Source organism: Brachionichthys hirsutus, chromosome 4 (assembly GCF_040956055.1).
Source record: "Brachionichthys hirsutus isolate HB-005 chromosome 4, CSIRO-AGI_Bhir_v1, whole genome shotgun sequence".
NCBI lineage: Eukaryota > Metazoa > Chordata > Actinopteri > Lophiiformes > Brachionichthyidae > Brachionichthys > Brachionichthys hirsutus.
The window spans coordinates 4,637,224-4,660,003 of record NC_090900.1 but is presented as its reverse complement, the minus strand read 5'-3'; the positions used below and the strand labels follow the sequence as shown (position 1 = coordinate 4,660,003).

General features: G+C 43.8%; 1 protein-coding gene across 1 annotated transcript in view; it reads left to right on the top strand.

Moving 5' to 3' along the window:
- ank1a (ankyrin 1, erythrocytic a) overlaps nt 1-22,780 on the top strand; it is a 59,512-nt gene that overhangs the window by 3,923 nt on the left and 32,809 nt on the right. The window contains exon 2 of the mRNA XM_068760625.1: nt 13,744-13,836. Within this exon, the coding sequence (XP_068616726.1) occupies nt 13,744-13,836 (93 nt within the window). The remainder of the gene's footprint in view (nt 1-13,743; nt 13,837-22,780) is intronic.

Genomic DNA, 22,780 nt, shown 5'->3' with positions numbered 1-22,780 from the left:
AGGTGACAGAATGACTAAGGAGACTCTCCTCTGTCTGCTGAATGGCAAGTTACGCTTTAAGAGGCTTCCAGATGGAAGTTTGCAGAGAACCTAATCTCCAGCGAACCGGTAATCAAGATGAGACGTCGCTCTTCCAGGATTTAGCCACATATTGAAATGCAACTCTTGATAAAGCGGGTACGACCCCACAGAGACCCCGCGAAGGCACAGCTGGAACAGCAGAACATCATCTGAGTCATGCTCACCTCAGCTAAATATGACAAAGTTCTCAGCACCTCAGCAAAGTTCGAGAAACTGCCGGAGCCACGCAGATGATATTAATATAACAGTCACTTTTACTGAAGCTGCGTCCAATATAAAAAAAGATCTTTAAAGTTGAGATAAGATGTTAATAAGTAAGAATCATTCTAATGCTTACATTCTTAAGCATCAAAAGTACAAGTGTAAATAGTTGTATAGCATTTCAATCTTGGGATTGATTAAAATAAATGCAACAAATGGACAGTTACTTTACATCCAAAGGTGAATGGGTTCATCCAGTCTGTGCTAAACTAGGATTATTCCCAAAATGTTCACCTATTCATTCCAAACCGGTGATTATTTATCCCATAAATACTGCTCTAAGGCAGGAATTGGCTTGATTTCTGTGGTTGTTTGTTCAAGTGGTTGTTTGTTCAAGTCCCAGTGTTACCGTGGAGACTCTCAGACACATGAGTCTGTCTCAGGGACTCGCTGGCAGAACATCAGAATCGCATAACAGCGCCACAACGGACAGCGTACCACCCCGACAATGTCTGCACAATACCTAATCAAATCGTGGTTTGAGGTTAATGCAAAGGTGCATCTCAAAAAGGCTGCGATTGGGGCTGAGCTCCTGGCTCGGCAAAAAGTGCTGCTGGGGCACTTTTACTGGGGGTTGCGGGCCGCTCTCCTTTAATCAAATGGGGGGAATGGAGGTCCACATGAGACCAGCTAACCAACCCCCTATTCTTCTCCTCCTGTTATTAGCTACCAGAGTCAGATTGTTTTCATCAAATCAGACAAGACCACTTCCCTCCCTCAGAAGGTGCTCTACGGCCTTTTTTTTGGAACACAGCAGTAATGAAACGAGTAAAACGGCGCCACGCACCAGGAAGGTTCTCCCTCTCTGCAGGGGGTTGACTTCCCCAGAATATCGATGACTATTTTTCTCAGTTGCCTGTCTGTGAATATAGATTTCTTGTCCTTGCTGCCGGTTTCAGCTTCAGTGCAGTGATTCATTCTTCATTCAGGCCACAAGCATCGCCTGCTTATTATTTTTGTCTTTGCTTCTGGAATAATGAAAAGCCTTGCAGGACCCAGTGCATATTTATTTTGTGTTTCCCCAGCTGGTGATAAATAAAGACGAACTGGCACCTTGGACTGCATTGCTTTAAGCATAATTCTCCAGCATGGGTTTGCCACAAATGCTAATAGCTGAAGCATCCATCTGAGTTCGTCCTCCCACTGTTCATTTATGAGACGGCTTTTAAAATTATGCGTCATCTTACAAGGGGCTTCCTTAGATTTCCCTCCAAGAGCCTGCCTCCCTCCACTGTCTTTTCTTCTTTTCTCTCTCTCGCCCCCCCCCCCACCTCGGTTGATTGCGCTGGTCTCTCCTCCCAATTGTTATTCTAATACTGCCGCACTTACGTAATGTCCTGAAACAGAAGAATTGAGAGCTCCTCATCATGCCCAAATAAAAAAGGAAGAGCGACGGAGGGAGAGAGGTTTAAAGAAGGAGGCGGGGCATTCACAGACGAATTTGATAGGTCATCGTCAGGCGGTATTTTTTTTTGGCAAAGTGAAGGGCTTTAGTGTCCGTTACCCAACCTGAGCTCTTTTCCTTTAAGCTCCTTCTGGCTGGGGGAGGATTGGGCTGGAGATAGCGAGCAGCTACTCTGAGTCCCGCTGTGGTGCAGCATCTCTCTGAATGATATGAACCATCTGCAACGTGCAACCTTTGCTTGCTTTATCGATTGGCTCTGTTTTGCTCTGTGGAGAGAGCTTTTGTTTGCCCCATGTGATCAGTTTTAAACGGCTGGGTATATATCTTTCACACAACGGCAGGTGTTTTGGTGTAACTTGATGTATTTCCTGTTCCCTTACTGACCGTATGATTTTGCCACCTTCCCGTTCTCGCTTCAGCGCACACAAAGTGAATTTATCAGTAGATATGCATGAATAATGACTTTTACTGTTCTTATCTCTGGTTCAGGCAGAAATCTCCAAGCGGCTACATGATGGATTGCTATTAGCAGACATTCATGCTCCCCAGAGGATGTGCTTTTGGTTTGTGACCAAAAACTGCCTGCAAAATTAAAATCATGAGCATCAGCTGGGCTTTACAAGACATGAGTGTGTTGATGGAGCTGCTGTGAGAGGCTAGCATGGCTCTAGATTCTTACACTGGGCATAGAGGGGATGGAAGTGATGCAAACCTCTGCAATGAGTCAGACGTAAGAGTGTCTCTCTGCTTCTTCTTCTCTTTTCGTTTTTAATCACTCGTAGATTAATGAACATTTGTGACCTGCTAGAATACTAGAATAAAAGCATATACACATCGCTGCTGCTGCAGCTTGCAGGCCAGCGATGACGCTCGGGGCCCCGGAGCGCCACGTGTGAACGACCCAATTTGTTAACATGGTAGCTGAAAGGAAATTGGCAGCAGTTTGTGGTACTTCTGAGTGCCTGGGGTTTGTCCTTCAGTGCAACTAGAAGTCTCTCAGACTGTGTTTTTAGCAAGTTTGCATTGATTGTATTTTTATGTATGTGGAGAGTAATCCTGTCTACGAGTTTGGAGTAGAGCTGAGTGGGCAACGATCGAGAGGCTGGCGGTTTGAATCCGTGGCTCCCTCCACATGTGCACACTGTAATTGTGTCCTTGGGTAAGACACTTCACCCACATTGCCTGTGTGAAACTAGTGAGCGAGTGAATGCTGGTGGTGGTCAGGACCCTAACCCTCAACAGCAGGATCTGTCGTGGAGGTTTTCCTTTTTTTTTTTTTTTTCCTCTCCAAGGTCAAAAACTGACCTCTTTAATTGCACGTTCATGAAAAATGAGCAGCTCCCTCTGCCGAGGAAGATCACATGGTGTGGTGGAAATAAAATATAGCAATGCTAGATGTTTGAAATGTTTTTTATGAAAAATAGGATTCCACACTCCAAAACCGTTCATCTCTTATTCTCTCTCGTTTTCTTGGGTTCTCCTGATGTGTGGTCGTGCTTGTAAACGCACGCACTCATTCAGCGGAGGCACGTGGATTGTCTTGTGGCAAAAGATTTACTAGCTATCTGGGAGGATAGTTGTCACCCTGCCTCTAATTGGCTGACCCCGGAGGTTTTTCTCAAGCAGATGCAAAGAAAGCCCCCCCCCCCCCCCTCCCTCCGGGAATATATTCTTCCACCCCTCCCATAATCAATCCTCCTCCTCCAGCACGACTACAGCTCTTTCTCTCTCTCCCTCTCTGCCGCAGTTACTCTGAGCATATCGTAGCGCCGCGACAGCATACCTCTGACCGTCAACACCTTCTTCTGTTCTCTCCATCCTCTGAGAGAGAGAGAGAGAGGGAGAGGTTGCTGCCTAATGCCTTGTAGGTGATTATGGGATTTCAAAAACCCATGATGGACGGACAGTGGTTCCGATGGCGTTGTATGATGATGATGATGATGAATATATTTATTAGATAGAATGTTAGAGTACAAGTACAGTCAAACAGTAGCATGTATTACAGTACAAATACAGACAGACATCCTGTCTAAGAGGAGCATTCCAAAAAAGCCCTAGCGGTCTTGTTTCCGTTGAAAGTCCTTAGTACATAAATCATTGACATTTAACAATACAAATAAAACTAATATTAAATTACAAACTTGATGCAATATAACAATAAATTAAAAAGACACATAATATGTACAACGTAGGTGGACAAAAAAAAGGGGGTCGGGGATTGATCCGGAGAGATTCGTGATGACTATCTCCGTTTCTGCCCCCCCCCGAAAGGTATGAAATCAGAAGATGGTGAGCTCGGTCCTCTGGGACTGTAGAGGTACAGGGTGAAGGAGAATCTGCATGTCTGCTGCAGCTTCACTTCGTACACCGGCACACATGCATGTAGACTTGGCACATGCACGGCCACAGTCTGACAGTCCTTAGTCAGCAAAGTCCTGACTGCTCTGTGGGAAAGCTGCATGTCGCCACCTAGTGTTCACATGGATGGCTGCCTTATCATTATTGGAACATGGACATAAACTCTCATCATTTACTGTTATTATTATTATTAGTTTGTTCCTATCAGCCATTTAGGATCAACTTTCAGGCAATCCAACTTTGTCACCACTCTAATGCATGTCTCCGTCAGACACAGTGGCCTTTTACAGCTTATGCTCGTACTCACCCGTCCATAGTTCATTTCCTGCACTGACAACATACTGTAATGTAAATCAATTTCAACCATATGCACCAGGTCACAGCAGGTGAGCACTGGGTCCTCTTTGTTTGACATATCCAGAAAAACCACCAGCAATGTGTTTTAGGTAGATTAGTATTACTTTATTTGTAGCAGCGGTCATCATCATGTCCGCATCTCTTTTTTTATTTCCTGTTCTGATTCTAACCGGCTCACACGGTGGCACCTTCTCCATCCGTCTGCCTCTATCCAGTGGCCAGTCTTTCTTTCCACTTTCTTTCTTCTCCTTTCTCTCTGCACGGTCCAAGTTAAGAAGAATAGATAGCAGACCTTGCGGCGCTGCAGGAAAGCAGAAAATGTTTGTCAGCACAGAGAGTTCTATGACTTTGGCCTCAGTATCCCCTGAGGCACAGACCTCTAATTGCCTACACACTTCTGGATCGGACTAGTGTTTGTGCATCAGGGAGAGAGTACTTACAGTATTTGTGTACATTATGGCTTCATCTATCACCCTATTTGTCCGATTTGTTCTGTGTAACTAAAATAACGCACGTCAATATTTACTGCATCCCATTCTTCTTTATTAAAAGCTGCGTGGCAGACGATGATATTGTGAGATCTGGACCGCTAAATATTTAAAGATTAATGTCACTTATCAGTTGGATGAATCTCAGTAAATGCAAAATGAGTTTAGTCTATTGGTTTTCGGAGGTTTTGATCGAGCCACTCCTCTGGAGGTGGAGACCTACAGTTTGCATTATGTTCTTTGAAGTCGTCACCTTGGTTTCTCAGATTAAACATTTTCAAATTGCACAGATAATTCAAGTAATAATCCAAGGTTGAGCGTGACCGTCATTGTAGCTTCAGACCTGTTGGAGCATTTCGTAAATTATTTGCTGTTATTCCCAAATAAAAAACAAGTGATTTTAATTTTCTATTATAATTATACTTTATAATTATGAAATGTATAAATGGCCTCATTTACATCCATGATACAAAAACGGAGCCGTTTAAGGCCATAAAGCATATTAACACTAATTTCCATCATTCTTCAGTTCTGTTAGCAAACATTCCCCTTCAGAGATTTAGCACTTATTAGCTCTTTGTTTCTGCAATGCCTCTTATTCACCTCTTCATCATCTTCATCTTTAATCCATTTTGACCTTTCATCTGATTATTATTATTATAGAGGTTTGAGCTCAGATATAATTTAATATACAGTCTAATAGATGTTACTCAAATAATATTTGTTTTGTTCATGCTAGTAAAGTTTTAATTTATTTTTATTTTTTTTAGATTTGGATCTATTTCTGAGGGTCTGAAATGCCTTTTATTTCTTGTTGTTGTATATATATTTTTGTCATAGGTTCAGTTAACAGTGTATGCGTAGTCGGGTTTGTTTTTAGTCATCACGTCTGGTTTAACACCGCTGCAGTATCCTTGAACTGCAGCCTCAGTCATTGTGTAACGTGGTCAAAATGTTTCCATATTGTGCAGAGGTGGATGCTTGACTGTGCAATTCAGTGTCCAGCAAAGTGCTCTGTTCAGTAAAAGCATTCTATGTGGCAGGTTTACATTTAAAATATGCTTTGTGACATTTTGAGTCTGTCTATGTTATGAGACTGACTTCGTTAAACTTACAGTATTTGCGACGTAGAGTCTTTCCTGTGAAGAATATCAACCCAACATAAGGTTAAATCTTAGTTGGTTTGTTTTTTGAGTACCGGTAACTGAAAGTCTGAGATTTGGGGGTTTTTTTTAAACATGAAAAATATCTTAATTACATATTTGATTTTAATTTCTAGCTGTAAAGTACGTATTGTGTAGTTTCACTGACAGCGCTGGCGTTTCAGGAACACCTTGATGACATTCACACTTTGAAGCTGTTGAAACACAACCACGTTTAATCAGTCAGCCTCTGACACGTTGAGGTTAAAGTGGTGATAATGAGGGCGGGCCGGACACGTCTACTTGCACCCACATTCACTCGACAGGTCCAGGGAATAAAAGAAACCGCATTACTCATTTACATCATAAGCTTCATAACCTAAATATGCAAATTGAATTTTGGTCTATAGAAGTGAAGATGAGTGTGCTTTAAGTTGTGTGTATTCTGTGTGGCAATAAACAAACAGGCATCAGGCATGCTGTATTTCATTCCTCAAAGATGTTGCTTTCATGGTGAACAGGTTGGCAGGATGTGTGAGTCAGAGCTCCCTCTGCTGGTCACAGCAGGATGTTACCGAGCGTCTGTCAGCGCCTCGGCCCGGCTGCAGTGCAGCACGACGCTGGAAACACAGATTGTGTCCCGAAGACGGCCAGAGGAGGAACTGCCTCCTTACAACAGTTTGTTTGGGTTGTGTTCATCACAGTCACACACACAGTCACACAGACATTGCCCCAGACACCAGCTCAGTGTGAAGTACATCCACGAGCTGTGTTCACACACCCTCCTCTCCCTCAGATCTGGTGCAGCGATTCAACTCCATTCTGAAATACTGTTACGCAAAGTCATCAATTATTCATGAAAGGTTTCTGCACTTGTTCAAACGAGCCTTAGCGGTGTCGGAGCGGAGACACAGATCGGTGGAGGCAGGTCTGGCCCTGCGTAGTCCGCAGCAGGAAAGGTGAGCTCACAAGCCCACAAGATGCACACAAGCATTTGTGACCCCAGAAGTAATTTACTTCCATGATCAAACCAGCCGTAGTATCGATAGTCAAAATGAATTGGATTCATTCGAGTTGTGTTTATGGCTTGTGTTCATACTTGCCTCCACTTATGGTATTCCTGCAGTTTATCATAAGAGAAAGTGTGAACGCCCTCATTCTTGTGTCAGTGTCACCCTAACACAAGCTCAGCGTAGGCTTATGTAAGTTCCAGAGGAGGAGGGGGATCATTTCAAAAATGTTGCCGGTGTAAATGCTCCCGTGCAGCGTTAAACTACATAGTTGAGAATGAATATTTTAATATGTGTCTTGAAATCGTGCACCAAAATGCAATGGATCATTGTGACCCTAACCCTATTCCCTCTCTTCAAATTCCAGAACACAAAGCTGATTTTTTCAGTCTCATTTGGAGTGGGATTATTTGTAGTCGTAGCTCAGTACCTCTCAATGATAATTTATTCCAGATATTTCAGAGTCTTTTCCCACACATTGTGCATTCCGGCCTGAATCCGATCCTTCAGGTGGGTCAACAGTGTATCACCTTTTCGCTTCTGGCTTTTTTCTCCCTCTTGATCTCATCCTGTACGGCTTCAGTTACAATGTTCACTCTCATCACATCCATCCTTTCCGTTTGCTTCTCTCATCTCTCTTCTCTATTTCTATACAGCACTCTAGTTTTAACAACACTCGCGTCTTTTCACTCTCCTTCTTTTCTCTCTCCGGAGTCCTTGAACTGACCCCAGCCTCTCCACGTGTTCTGCCATACATGTTCTCAGCTTTGATATCCTCCTTGAAATTCCAACTCGAGGGCTCTCTTCCTGTTTCGGAGGGCTTTCCTGAGGGTCAGGGATGTTGCTGTGCGTCTCGTTCCTCGGGGACTGCATGCTTTGTGAGGACTTAAGGGTGTTTCTCTCGGGCCACAGGTGTGCAGCGCTGGGGAGTTGGTTCTCTATGTGCCTCCTCTTGCTTGAATAACATGAGAGGAAAGTTAATTTAGAAGTTGAGTGAGAATTGGGGGGGGGTTAAAGGCTTTTCCTTCAGCTTGGAGCCCACAAATGCCACACTGATATAAGCCAGCAGAGAGAAAAGATGGAAAACGAGATGAAAACATTAGAGGGGGGGGGGGACAGAGGACAAGGCTTGAATCGAGGGGGGAGGCGAAGAAAGCTTCATGAAAGGGCTTCGGCTGTCCGCCATCTGAGCGAGCCTTACACAGCAGATAAGAATGATGAAAGGAATAATGCCGATGTTGCCAATTGGGCGCTATTTTTAGACGTGTTGAGCTTGCTTGCTGCGTACGACTGCATGTGATCGAGAGTTATCTCTTTGTGTGTGTGCGCAGGTAATTTGTGCAAGCATGTAAAAAAGGCGCATTAATGCAAGGATGTATGTAAATGTGTATCGGAGGTTGCGTGAGGTTGTGTTCTGGCTTGCACGTGGGTAAAGATTTAAGCCACGTGCAATTAGTGCTGACTGCAGGACCAGGAGGAGCTGCAGCAAGGAACTACGACTGCAGGGCTGTGTGAAAGAAGCGGAGACGTCCTGAGTGTGAGACACAGACGGCGGTTATTCCTACGCCATCATCCTTAGTCCCCACCAGGAACAACAAAGAACAAAGTGATATTGAAAGTCCATTGTGCTTCCTTTTATTTTAAATATTGTCCCTATACACAACAGCCAAGTACTGAAGTGGTGTCTTTTGCTGTTCACAAAGTTGTATTGTTTGTATTTTTTCTTTAAATTACCATGGTTACGTGCTGATTTTCGACTCCTGTGAGTGGGATTTGTCTCAGATGTGGGAATTCTTGGCTCAAAAGCCATTTTCACAAAACTGTACACAAATGCCTCCCATGTTGCGTTACCCTTTTGGAACATCTCACAGATTATTTTTTTTAAGTCCGTTGTACATTCAGTAAATGTCTAATTGGAAACAATAAAATATCTTATTCTAATTAACACCATAACTTCAGGCTTTTCTTTGTTGAGAGGAAATTGAAATGATTATTTGTTGGTTTGTGAGCCGAAGTGATTCCTTTATACTTTATACGTAGTCAATAAAGCCTTTAATTATCAAGAATATTGATTAGAATAGCTTTAATAGATAAATAAATATAGATTTTTGACATTGTATCACTTTAATGAATAAATAAATAAATAGTGATTGCAAAGAATGTATTTATTATGGTTAAGGATATTTCATCTTTGCATTAAATGACATTTTATCATCATAATGCATTTACTCTATTTCAACATTATTACAGGTCAAATGTTAAGCAAAGAGATGTTGCGTGTCGTGTTGACGACGACCTCAGACTTTTCCGTGTCAAAAAAATTACCAGTATCCCCCCAGGAGGTCTCGTCTTAGTGGCGTTCATCTTGAGCTGTAATGGTCTGCGGAGCCAGATAATGTCTGTGTCCACGGATAATGCTGATTATCCGTGGACATCAATACATTCTGCCCAGTTTTGTGATAGCCGTGCCCTGATTTAAAGACAGAATTGCATTGTTCTCGCCAATGTCTCGGCTACAGCAGCTGTTCCTGTTGGTTTAGTCTTGGCATGGTTCTTTGGCTACACTTATTAAAGCATGCCACACTTGGCAGGGGCGTTTTCTGGACTGGTTGGTGGTTCTATGCTGACGCGAGTGTGGGTAATCCGCCGGCTGCTCTGCTGTGCCTGCACACGGCTCTGGGCCGGCCCCCACACAAAAGAGCAGACCTGAAAAGCACCATAATGAGGCACAGGCTGAAAGAAAAGGCATGTCTCTTTCCATTTCTCTGAGTGAAAAGAAAAGAGAAACATAAAAGAACAGCCTACAAGAAAGAAGGATGAAAATATACGCCTCCCCAAATCCAGGTTTTTGGCTGTGCTGTCTCTTTGAGTTTATCTTTATTTCATGCATGTGTTTTATTATGGTAATGAAATGTTGATAAAAAAAAAAAACAATCTGGGATGGAAGAGCGACGGTTTTCAATGAAAAGACAAGGAAAATAAGAGGGTGGGACTCAGGGAGCTAGTAATATCATTAATAAAACACACAGTGAAATTAAAAAGGGATTCTCTGTTCCGAATACCATCCCTTTCTGTCTCCTATCTTTTTTTCAGGTCTTTATTTTACAAATTATCAATCCAAAATGTCTCAAGTTCCAGCGGTTCACATAAAACATGAAAACAAGTTCTCTGTGTCATGACACAGAACAACATAAGAGTGTTCCAACTCGTAAACACTGTGTATAATTAATCTACCTGTTGCTGCCTGACATGAATCCCTATTTGAATTGTCTGGGGTTTTATTTCCTTCACTTTTTGTAATATGTTTTCCTGCTAAAACGATTTTTTACATGAAATATAATGAAGTCAGTAGGAACTTGTGCACAGGCCCTAAGAAAATGTCATTTTATCAAACGACTCCAAGAAAGGAGGTTCCGTATTGTCTGTCCCTTAGGGACATCAAGGGAAGGGAAGACATCAATGTCGGTCTTTGTGCTTGAATGACCTTTGACCTCCACAAGCGCAAAGCAGACAAAAGTGGACACAAAACGTTGGGCGCTAACTGGAATCTAAATGCCTGACATAATCTATTGTGACATAATGGAGCACCTTAGACCTTTTAGGCCCATAATGTGGGTGTCGGTGGTTTACGACCCCGTTTTAGAGGATCGCTGGTGTGAGCAGGACCTCACAATGTTCAAACGCGTGCCTCCTGGATGGGTAGACGGTGAACGTGAGCGCAGCTGGGGTGTTAGACTGACAGGATAGAAGGGCGATGGGTGGAGGTGACCGCACCATCCTGCCCCGACAGCCCACCTGGTGGTTCCACCTGTGCCGCTCCAGAAGCCTCCTCTCTGCTGCTGATGGCGTTCAGGCCGGTTATCATCGCCCACAGAGTTGTGTCTTTGCGGTTGTAATGGCCTTGCTATTATAATTCTAACTCGGTTGGTTCTTAGGAGTGATAGTAGTAAGAATAAAGAACCATGCAACAAATCGTGATTAACGAACCTTAATTATTTTGTTAACAGGTTTCTTTTGCAGTCCATAAATAATCTTAATCACATTAGGGCGACTTCCTTTGCGATGTGTTCAGTTAAATCTCTTTTAAAACCAGGAAAACGTATGGGATTCTGAGAACAGCTTTTCTCTGTTCAGCACCTCTGTGAGGATGCTGTCTTATTCTAATTCCACTTTACGGTGAATAATTTAGTAAGGATCCACTTAGTTTAGATACTGTGTCAGCATTTCACGAGGAACCAGACATACGTTGGCCTTTAGCGCCTGGCTGCTGGGTAATATATCCTGAACTTGAGGATAATGGACGGGAAGGTGGGCAATCGACGGAGAAGCTGATGCACTGCAGGATTAAAACAAACAAGGGCTTTTCAGTAGGTGATTTGGAGAAGCTGTTTTTTTCTTAATGCTACGGCCTCGACATCCTCACGCTTCATCGTTCTCACTATGGTAACGGAGGAAGTGGGAGTAATCTGGGCGATCCAGGTCTGCTGAGCAGCAGCTCAACCAGTTCTTCGTGCCTCCATGTCTGATAATCACGCTTGACCACCACAGAATATGTTGGAGCAGGTCCTGTGATTGCGTTTGTTTGTTTTTGAACTTTTTATGAAGCCTACTATGGCGATGCCATGACTCACCCTCCAGTATGACGATGACATCATGTTTCTGCGGTATCTTTATTGTAACGGATTACCATTTGGGACTTTATGTAATATAACCCTTCCTCTGACTTGCGCTCCGTTCAACTCCTGGTTTATCCTCAGCTCTGTGTCTCCTGCTAAAAACAAAATAAAGTTGAAAAGCACATAAAGCACACAGAGACCTTTTTCTTTCCTGTTGTACGTGATTCTTTTTGCTTGTCTGACGCTTGTCTCGGAGTTTGATTTGAGTATACCCAAATGCCAGGAGCTTCCTACTTAGTTGTCCGGAGACTGTTCTCCCTTTAATCCCTCTAATCTGCAGTGTGAAGGTTTGAGTTCCCGCTGCCTGTCCGTTCGCTGCCCCGAGGCTCAGCAGCAAATGCCCCGTTACTCTTATCAAGACCTCTCTGACTCCCCCCCCCCCCCCCCCCCCCACACACACACACACACATCACTAGCCGTCTGCTGCTACTTAATCCAATTATTCTTTAAAGCTGACACGCTTCTGTGACTCACCACAAACTGCCCCCGTGCATCACGTATATACACACAGCCACAGAGACAGTGCTACTGATCCCCGATGGTGCCGATACGAAAGTCACACTCTTTCTTAGGAAGTTTAAAAATGAATCAAATATCACACGTGCACTGCAGATCGTGCTGTGCTGCGCTGTAGACGTGCTCTCCTGCCGGCTTCATCTATTTTTGGGTGTCCTAACAGAGGCTTCGGCCTCTGCTGTCACCGTCTGATTCACTGTACCCTTGAGGTGACTCCATCTGTTTCTGTGTGGCGTCCACCAGTTCCCTACTTTGTGTTTACCAGCTGATGCATCTGTCTTCATAGACACACCACCTGACACAGAAGGTCCTGCTCCCATTGTAGGTGTGTGTGTGTGTGTGTGTTTTTAATTGTGTCTCTGCCCTCGCAAGCAGAGAACGTTGAGGGAGGATGACATTTTGTCTGCTCTGGATTATTTCATATTTAGAGGTTAGGATTTTGCTTTGACACCACAACAGTAGAAGATGGAGTTAATGCTATGTTGGGTTCAGCAGTACGTAAACATGTGAGCACGTATTACAGTTTTCTCCTTCAGTCAACAACGTGAGGGCTAAAGCGACCTTCAGTACAAAATAAACATTTTGTCTTGGTTGCATCACGGCATCTTAAAAAATAAATGAACTGGGCAAGTGCTGTAAAGTTTGCTGGAGTAGAAGCCGTGACAGGGAAAATTCATCCCTGCAATTTCACCCCAGTGTAAATCTTCACAAAAATTCCTGAAAGGAGCTGTGTTGCGTTGTTTTTGCTGCTGACTCAACAGTCAAGATTAGCAGATGCGGTTTGGTGTGAGTGTGTGTGTGTGTGTGTGTGTGACCTGGGCTAGAACCAGCTGCTGTTCTTGTTTGATCCCAATCAGGTGACGTGTGAGTGGATCTGTCTGCAGGGAAAAGTTACAGGTCACAGAATAAATTCTTGTTCTTGTCCACCTGATGGATTATTTGCCACTCGTAATCTGCAAACATACGATGATGATCTTGTGTCTGTAAGGTGGTATATGCACTGCAACATTCCTCTGGGTGAATTGTGGGTAAGTACAACACATTCTGAGTCCAAATGAAACCTGTGTGGACAACTCCAGATCCTCCTCCTCTTCCTCGCCAGGGTGGCGTTACCCAGAACACACCTCACTCTGTGTCCGTATGTTGTGCCACATTGTGCTTTCACATTCATACCTCCCATTCTAGCCTGACCTGTTTTCCACTTTAAGTTTGTTTAGGGAGGGAAGGATTGGTTGGGGTGGGGTGGGTCCCTCCTCCTCTCGCTGTCTTCCTCCTATCCCTCGCTCCTCTTCTTCATGTTCTACCTTTCGATGTAATGATCACCTGTGGTTTTTTTCCCTGTCTGCTCCTCTGCTCCTCCTCTACGCTCTCCTCTCCTGTCTCTGCACCTGCCTGCTCCTCCCTGCTGTGATTAACTGGGCTCTGTCTTTATGTCGTATGTTCTTTTAGGCCCACGCCGTGCATCGCTGGCTAATCGATCAGGACAGTAGTGTGAGCTCTGAGATGCCGGATGGCCAAGGAGTATGGCACTATGATGATGAAGTAAATATCTGCAACACGTATATCTGGCTTTTCCTGTTTCTATATATATTCTGTATATTTGACCATCTTGTATCTGTCACTTAGTGTGTGTCACTATTGTTGCGCTGCTGTTGTTGTTTTTTTATTTATCTTTATCTCTTGTTTTTGCTGTGTTGCTTATGGTATTGCAGTTCTGGTTCTTTTGACTTTCTAGTGTTGCTGTTGTGCTGTGAGCTGATTCACTCAGGTGTCGTGGGATCAGGCTGGAGCTTTTGATTTCTTCATGTCCTTTGCTTGATGTATTGTACTAACTAACTGGTTTTTAATTTTTCTTTTGCGTTTTTTTTCTCCTTTGAGTTTCACATATCTAAATATTGATATTAACATTCGTCTCAGTGTCTGTGATTTGTATGAATTTAATGTTCTCAAGCAGAGCATATTACATTGCAAAGAGTCCACGGGCAAAATAGAGATTTGATATTTATCCATTATTGACTTGATGGTAGCTTCAGCACGTCTTTAACACACAACAGAGGCTCACGCTAGTGATAAGAGTCAACATCTCAAGTATTTTTCCTGTGGGTTCTTCTGATTTATAAAATATGCTTGTCATCTGTACCTATGTGTTCGTATTTAGGAGTAAATTAAGGTGTGTGTGTGTGTGTGTGTGTGTGTGCGCGCGCGTGCGTGAGAGAAGGAAACAGTTGGTGAGGGATATCTGTCAGTCTTATCGGTGTGCTTGTGTGCATGCTTTTCTCCACCTGTGCATGGTTTCAGTCTATTAACAGTCGCTGTGATTTGAATGCCTCCGTCTGTTTGTGCTGTTGTTGTGTGTGGACCGGCCTTTGCCCGTGTTTTTCCTGTTGTATTTGTGTATTGCAGCTGCAGTGCATTGCCTCTGTCAGCGTGTGCCGTGTGCCGTGCCCGTGTTTTGTCTGTTCAAACAGTCAGGGATAGGTTTGCCATAGGCCTTATTGCGCCGTTTGATATTAACATAGATGATCTTGAATCTGTTTCTACTTGGTGGAGGAGAGATTATCTAAGTGCAATAAGGCTGCTGGTGAACTTGTTCCAGGCGAATCTTCCTCGTGATGATTTCCCCTCAATCCGAGTTCATCCCCTCGCTCTCATGTCAAATTCCTTAACCGACTCTTCCGATCTCCATATTTGCTCCCAAACATTCTGGAGCTTTTTCAGCTGATGCCATTTAGAAGTGCAGACACACAAGAGCAAATTGTACCAAAACATTATAATTTAACGGCGTGAGCAATTTTAACGCAGAATTAAGGTAGCACATACAGGGTTTAATGACCATTCCCTGTTCCTCTGGCCATTAGCCTGACACACAACAATATGGAGTTTTGTGTTACCTGCAGTGAGGCTCTTGAATGTGTGCACCTTTGACAAATGTGTTTTTATTTTATTCCTTCTGATTTTTTTATTATTATTATTATTTGAGTTAGTGAAAGAAGATTTGGAAGATAGTGTTACGCTTGTCTTTATCTGGCCATTAGAACTTTAATACATTATCAGATTAAAGTGCCAGAAATGATGCCAATGTGTCTAAAGACCCAGATTAATATATGTGAGAAATAACAACCTCTAGATATTACACCAGTTTGAAAATAATATGAATAATCTCAAATTAAGTAAGGTAAAGGATCAGAATAACGGACACAGTGGATAACGAGCGACTAAAAGGCAACAGCAGGATGGAGCCACAGGTTTATACAAAGACAGCAAGGAAGAGAAATAGAAAGTGATAGATCTCCCCATCGCTGGCCTGTCTCCAGCTCAGCAGTGAAAAACAACAGCATTATGAACCAAGCCCCTCGACGTGTACACTGCGTGTTTCCTCAGCTACATGGGGATGATGCAGTTTTAACTTCTATTACGTCCCAGCTGTTTATTACAGCTGCGTTTTATTTTGGTAATTTGTAGGTCCATCCGTCATTTCAATCAATCAGAGCAAATGTTATTCACCAAACTAGTTAATAGAATCAAGACAAGTCAACAAACACAATCAAGCAGTTATGGGTTTTACTGTTTTAACTTGGGAATTAAAACTTAAACTGGTCCCCATTTCATTTTCTAACCGCTTATTCCGCCATCGGGTCGCGGGCCAAGCTGGAGCCAATCCCAGCAGTCAATGGGCGAGAGGCAGGGGACACCCTGGACAAGCCGCCAGTTCATCGCAGGGCAACTTAAACTGGTGTCACCCGTAAAGTCAACATTAATCCTTCATTGCAGCGGGTGAAAGCAAACTGCATTACAGGCAGGCTAACAGTCATATCTCCACAGGCCTACATTATAATGTGGCATAAACTGTTTAATTATAGCCAATGCTGAGGAAGGTAAAACTGAAGACGTAGGATTGCATTTTCAATCATACGGACTGTTCTGCGAAGCGATAACATAAACCTGTCAGCCATCTTCAAACTGCTCTTGCAAACAATTAGGCTCTCCCCGAAGGCTGATTGAATTTACACCAAAATCGAACCTCGTCCCCAGCCCAGCCCCGCCCCGCCAAGAAGACGGGATTGTGAGATGTCCAAGGTGTGTGTGGATGCCCCCCTTTGCCACCGTAGCGAGTCTGTAGAATATCCGTTATCATCCTGCAGCTCTAATTACCCCTCAGTGAGTCCTTGGAGACAGATGCTCAGGGAGCCAATCCCCATTCGTCACAGTACGGCTGCATGGCAGACTCAATATGGAAAAAAGCAAACTGTCACACTCTGCACTGTCACATAAATTCTCCCCCGTCTCAGTTTCTCTTTTCCAGCTGCTCCCCAATCCACTTTAGATGCAGACTACATTAGGAAGCCCATTCTTGTCCAGCTACCAGCAGTTGGCTGTAATTTGTTTCGGCTAGGGGGGGCAGAGTTTAATTTACATGTGAAAGGCCATGGCATATTCAAATATTGTAACTCTAATTTTTTTTCCCAGGGTTACAGATAAGTACTTTTCTGCTGAAGGTCGAGGGGGCTTTATGTATGCTTTGTGTAATAATGTCTCTGCTGGTCACAAATCAACGTAATGCAGACGACAGGTGAGCAGTACTCTGTGACCTATTAGAAACTTTATTCTCGTTTTTTGGCCTACCAATAAAACTTTTACAAAGCTATTTCAAGAAAATACATTGATGACATTTTTCACTGGGAACAAGTATTAATGAACAAATGTCACGAGGTCAAAACTGGCTCATAACAAAAATTAAAAGGTTGAAATGAAAGTATGGTGCTTTTGCTATGAATGAGACATGAAATATGAATATTAAAAGTTAAAACTGAATGTAAGAATACTATGTGTTCCAAATAAATGTGAAGTTGCTTTGAACTTCCAGTTTCCAAAGTTGTCCAAATCCCTACTTGGAGTCATCCTTTACCCATTAAACTGCACAGCTTTCTACTTCTACTCCTCTAAGACTTAAACAACTTAGTTATAATCAGTTTGAATTTAAGTGTGACTTCTTTCTTGTAAAAAAGAGAGAGATTAACTCACAATTAATGTGCATGCATGCATGCATGTGCATGTGGTTCAGGGGAATGCCCAGAGTGCATGGTTTAAGGTGCAAGTATACTCCAAAAGATAGTGTTGGTTGAAAACTGTGAAGGGTTTACAAAGACTCGCAGCAGAAATGTGCTTAAAGTCCTGCACAAATGTCCTTACCTCTCCTCTTCTACCTTACTGTCATTTCTGTAATGAAACTGTTCTGTCAAATCAGCAGTTTAAATCAAGAACGGCTGCTGACAGTCAGGTTAGATCTCCTTCGTGTTTCTCTGCACGTCATCTCCACATCTGGGATTAAACCTAGTCCAGATACACCAGAGCCCAAATATCGAAATAGTTCTGCATGTGATTTGTCAATTATGGGTATTTGTAGATTTTATTTAAATATTTGAACAATATAATGAAATCTATTCAATAATTTCAAAGGTCATAACCATTTTATCACATTTTAGTTGTGGGGGAAAAAAATACTATTAAGTATACAGTATCTACTGTAATCATGCAGAATAATATTGGTTTCATGCTGCTCCAAATCATAAAACTTGGGTGTCTTTGTTCAACGAACTGGAAATCATGAATCCCTGGATAAAGGCAAACACAGCCAGGAGTTCAGACCTGAGACAAAGTCAAGCCGAACAATGGCAGACATGGTGAGGTCTGAAGTCACGTATTCCTGTTTTCTTATTTAGAAGGATTCTTCTCGAGTGGTATTTGTATGTTTTAAGAAGGTATCAGTTCCCCTCATGGTCGGACGATGAATTGCATGGCCTTGTTCGGTATGAGTAATCAGCTGCTTGAACACAATGTGCCTGCATATGGAAGGCGATTGATCATCTGCACTTGTGCATTGAATGTGAGTGAGTGTGAGTGCTGAGCGTGCATGTACATGTGTGTGTGTGCAGGTTAAGTCATGATTGTGTCTACCGTTGCGAGTGTGTGTTTGAATCTGGGTGTTTGAGGCAGCAGTAGGCGGTGGACTAATCGGTAGCAGTTGCATAATCTCAGAAATGTAATCTCAAAAATGCCAGGCAGCTCATCAGTTGGCCCCTGAGGAAGCAGATAGACGCTCGTCAAATGGAAAACTGCACAAAAGATGATAAATGTTTGTATTTCTATATGGATCGGCAGTGACTCTACATATTTCCTACTAAACTGTGTTGGATCTTCAAACTAACAAAGACAACCTGATGTTAGGTTTCTCCTTTTTCCTCGGTTCTTTTATTATATCTCGTGTTGGAGGTTTTTATTCAATAATGAGTCTGGATTTATCAAACGAATCAAGTTTACTGAAGGTTTTCAGTAAGTACAAAGCTGGTAAGGAAATACAGCGCTGGACTCTCCTTCAGACACGAAAGCGGGACTCTGTAGAAGAGTCCCGAATGTTCTACGGCAGTGATCTTTATAGTGGGCATGAAAACACCCTCCTCCTGGGATGGGCCGTTAGGGCCCTGACTTATTCCCACTGTGTATCAGTTACAATGTGTGATACTTTATATGTGATTAATCTATGTGTGTGATTACCTCAGAGTATGTAGAGATAAAGAAACTAAGCGTGTTTGTGCAACCTGTGTATCGTGAGCGTGCTGCATAACTCAAATATCTAACACTGACTAAACCCAAAAAGTAAACTACAAGAGAAAATTTTATGTAAACAAAAAGGTTATCCAATACCTAAATCATCAATTTATTGGCCAAATAAACTGTGTTAATAATTGGTTGCAGCTGGACAAGATAGAGAGATTTTGAACACAAAAGCAGATAAAATCCATGCATGAAGTCGGCACGGGTCCCCTTTCGCTTCAGGCGGCCACTTTGCTGCCCCGCTGCAGGTGACATGATGATGGAAGGTGTTCACCAGAGGGGTGAGAGAGAAAGAAGGGTTTGACTCAGCAAAACGGTGCAGACGAAGGTGCCATTGGTGTGTCAGCAAGAGAAAAATGCTGCGCGCACACACATCCACAACACAAAGCTCCCCGGGCGGATTTATTTATCATCACGGTTGCCTCCGTGCCCGAGATGTCCGAGCTGCTTTCATTCAGCTCGATCCTGGATGTCTTGTTCTTTTCATCCATCTCTTCTTTCATTGTTTTTATTCACAGGCCTGTTTGGCTGCAGCTTCTGACCCGTGTTGCTCTGAGTCAAGCCAGAACACGCGTTTGGAAATGCCCTTACAACCATCATAATATTAATATAACATTCTTTAATGCATCATATGAGCATATTTACAAACTAATGCAGCCATGCATTACTCTGCAGAACCCACAGGGTACCTCAACCACCAAGTTGGTAGGTTCACAGATTAAAGCTAATCAATCTAATGGAATGCTGTTATGTGCAACTTCTAATATACCCTTGTCAGCCTACAGGTTGGGAGAAGATCAGTAAATGAGGAATAATGTAGAGAAATGTTCTGGAAGCTGACCTTACTTGACTTTTAGGACATTTATAGGAGCAATTACTGTAAATGATGGATGATCACTGACGGCAGATGAGCCATTTTCATTCAGTCATAAACGGCAAATTGTAATTGAGAGTACTGCTACATTCCCGTGGGACGCCCTGTAGTGTTGCATTACGTCCCACAGAGCCGTGTCAACGGTGACCGGTTGAGCTGGTTCCTCGACCGTTCGTCCACTTCCTCTCGCTGCCTATTAACCAGACTGATCGGATGATCTCCGGGCCGCTCCGATCCTGTCTGATGCTGACTCGAGTCCGGTTGTGACTGATGGTTCTGAGCCTTTTGTTTTAAATGATGGAGGCCATGTTCTCAGCGAGTCCTCAGTTACTCCATCCGTAGAGGAGGAGGAGGAACACCGTGGAGGCAGATTCTTTTTCTCTCCTCCTGCACGTCTTCACTCTGTACTTCCTGATCGCTACCTCTCCACTCACGGAGATTAACGGGTCCTGCACTCACATGTTGCTCCTGTCATTCTCCTCTATTGCTTCATTTTGTTCTGCTCTCCTTCCGTATCTGAGTTTAAATAACTCCCTGTTTTGTCCTCCACAGGTCAGTCTGGCTTTCTCACATTGAGGTGCATGCGCATTTTTCTGAGGCATCATTATATGCTGTGTGTCTTATAATGCACACACACACATGGGAGTGAGCCTGTGTGGTTTATGACATTTAAGATATCATCTGTCAGCGGAGTGGAGGCAGGTCTAGCCTTGTTAACCGCTCCTCTGTCGTTTCGGAGGCTGAGCGAGCTTAATGTGGCTTGTGAGGAGCTGAAGCGCCAGATAAGAAGTTAGAAATGCCTCTCGAGTGTGTATTTCTGTGTGTAAGCGTGAGTTCTGTTCCAGGGCTGCAGCAATCAACCCGGCCCAGCCCATATGCACTTTGAAGCTGCCGCAGACTGATACTGCAGAGCATGACGCTGCCACGAGACGGTCATTATGCCAAACTGGAAGAGGAAAGAATCACATGGATGCATTCAGTGCAATTTAATTTAAAGTCATCAGCAGGCCCTTCGGAATAGCTCCATGTTATATGAATACATATTTATTTATGCAGGAGTGTCTTTCTTTCTAAAGAATTCACCTTGCTTCTCTGGTCTCTTCCTTCAAGGGGGGGGGGGTGGGGGGGGGACCCTCGTCCTGCAGGGCGAGGCATTTAAGATATTTTGTGTTTCGCCCCTAACTTTTCATCTGCTGAGGATTCAAACAGACGAGCCTGACGGCTTCCTATGACAGCACTCGATGCATTTGTTTTACTGGAACACCTGAAAGCATCACAGATTATGACCCACAGAAAGTGCTTCGAATTTGCTGGATGAACTATGTCCAGCTCTAGTTTTTTTTTTTTCGTCATTATTATGAAACCATCAATTTGTTTCATTTCATCTTCGTTCTCTTTGGTGTGAGGGAGGCATTCAGAATGGGGTTCAGACAAAGGCCATCAGTGTGAGACGGGCTGAAGAAAGACAGCTGACGGACTATCGGGGTTGATGCTGATTTCATCCCCACTCCAGTCTCTGTTCTCCGAGACATCAGGGCAAGTTCAATAAAGCAGCACACGTGGACAGCTGTAGCCCTTTATCTTAGCAACAAGAGGAGCTTGACATGGGGGGGGGCACTTCTGTCCCGAACCTAGATCAAACCGTTCCAAAACCAGAGTGGTGCGTTGTAATGACAAACAACCTCCCTGAGCCACGTAATTTCACCTCTTGGAATTTTAATATTCCCTTCACCTTTGTTTTAAGAACGAGACATAAAATGCACCTACTCCAGAGTGTCTGCACTGGATTCTGATTGCCACATCACACAACTACCCGATGCCAAACCACTGGACGGCAGCCCTCCACAGATTACATTGTGTTAAGGAAATGCATAAATAAAGCAAACGCTTTTGAGACTGAAGGCGAGTTTTAAGTCCGTAGCTTCCAGAGAAGGTCCCGTCGTCGCTCACTCGACCCCATCCCACCTTAAGGAGGAGATGATCTGATCAGTTATCATTCCTGCTCTCAGAGCCAAAGGAGAAGAGAGGCGTTGCAGTTGTTCATGAGAGACCACGGGGCAATTTGTCTTGTCTTCATGGACATTAGTGTCCTACATTCTTTGGCAGTGAAGTTCTCATCAATGTCTAAACGTGATACTGTGGACAGGAGAGCAATCATGTGTGATGTTTTTGCCCGGGTCACGGCCCAGTGGCACAGAGTAGTGCGTAGCCTCCTTTCGACGTTGCCCCCTCCTTCCCTTCTCCTACGAGCATTTATCTCTCTGCATGGTTTTGGCAGCGATGTGCTTTTCCCAGCGTTTTAGCCGGGAGAGGGAGAGAAAAGGAGGCCTTTTCAAGCAGGGAGTGACGGACGCTTTATTAAAAGAGGCAGCGTCTTTTGAGCGCCTGGCCCCTCCATGCTTTCCCCCCCGTCCCTGTGTGTCTAGCCCATTGTCACAGGGCGGTGGCGACCACCCCCCCTCCTCCCATCAGGCGCTTTGTCACTGTAAGTCACCTCACATACTGAAATAGGCCCACTTTAAAGAAAAAGCACAGCCATTCTCCACAGTAACGCTGCACACCTCTGGTGTCACCCGGTCCGCGGAAGAAAAGAAGAAAAAAATATTGTCTTGCTGTCACAAAGCAAACAGGCACAAGCGATGTGTGGGGAAGAAGGGACAGAAAAAAGGAGGGATAAAGTGAGGGCGACAGTGCGGGGGTGAAACCAAAACTGAAAGGCCAAGGTGGAGAGCAGAAGAACGGGTGAGAAAATGACAGCGGTGCAGAAGAAGAACGTAAAAGGATCTTTGAGGCGTAAAGGCCGTGAGTCTGTGCGGGGGAAAAAAGTGGAGAAAGAAAGTAAGAGATTAGCCAGGAGGCAGACGTTTGTAAAAACTTAATTTGTTTTTTGGCTGTGTGTGAAATGTGTGGTTTAAGATAGAAGCAGCATTCCTCCAGAGATAAACCCCTGGGCCTCCGTCCCCTCAGACCCCACCCTCCGGAGTCTCTCCACCCACCGTG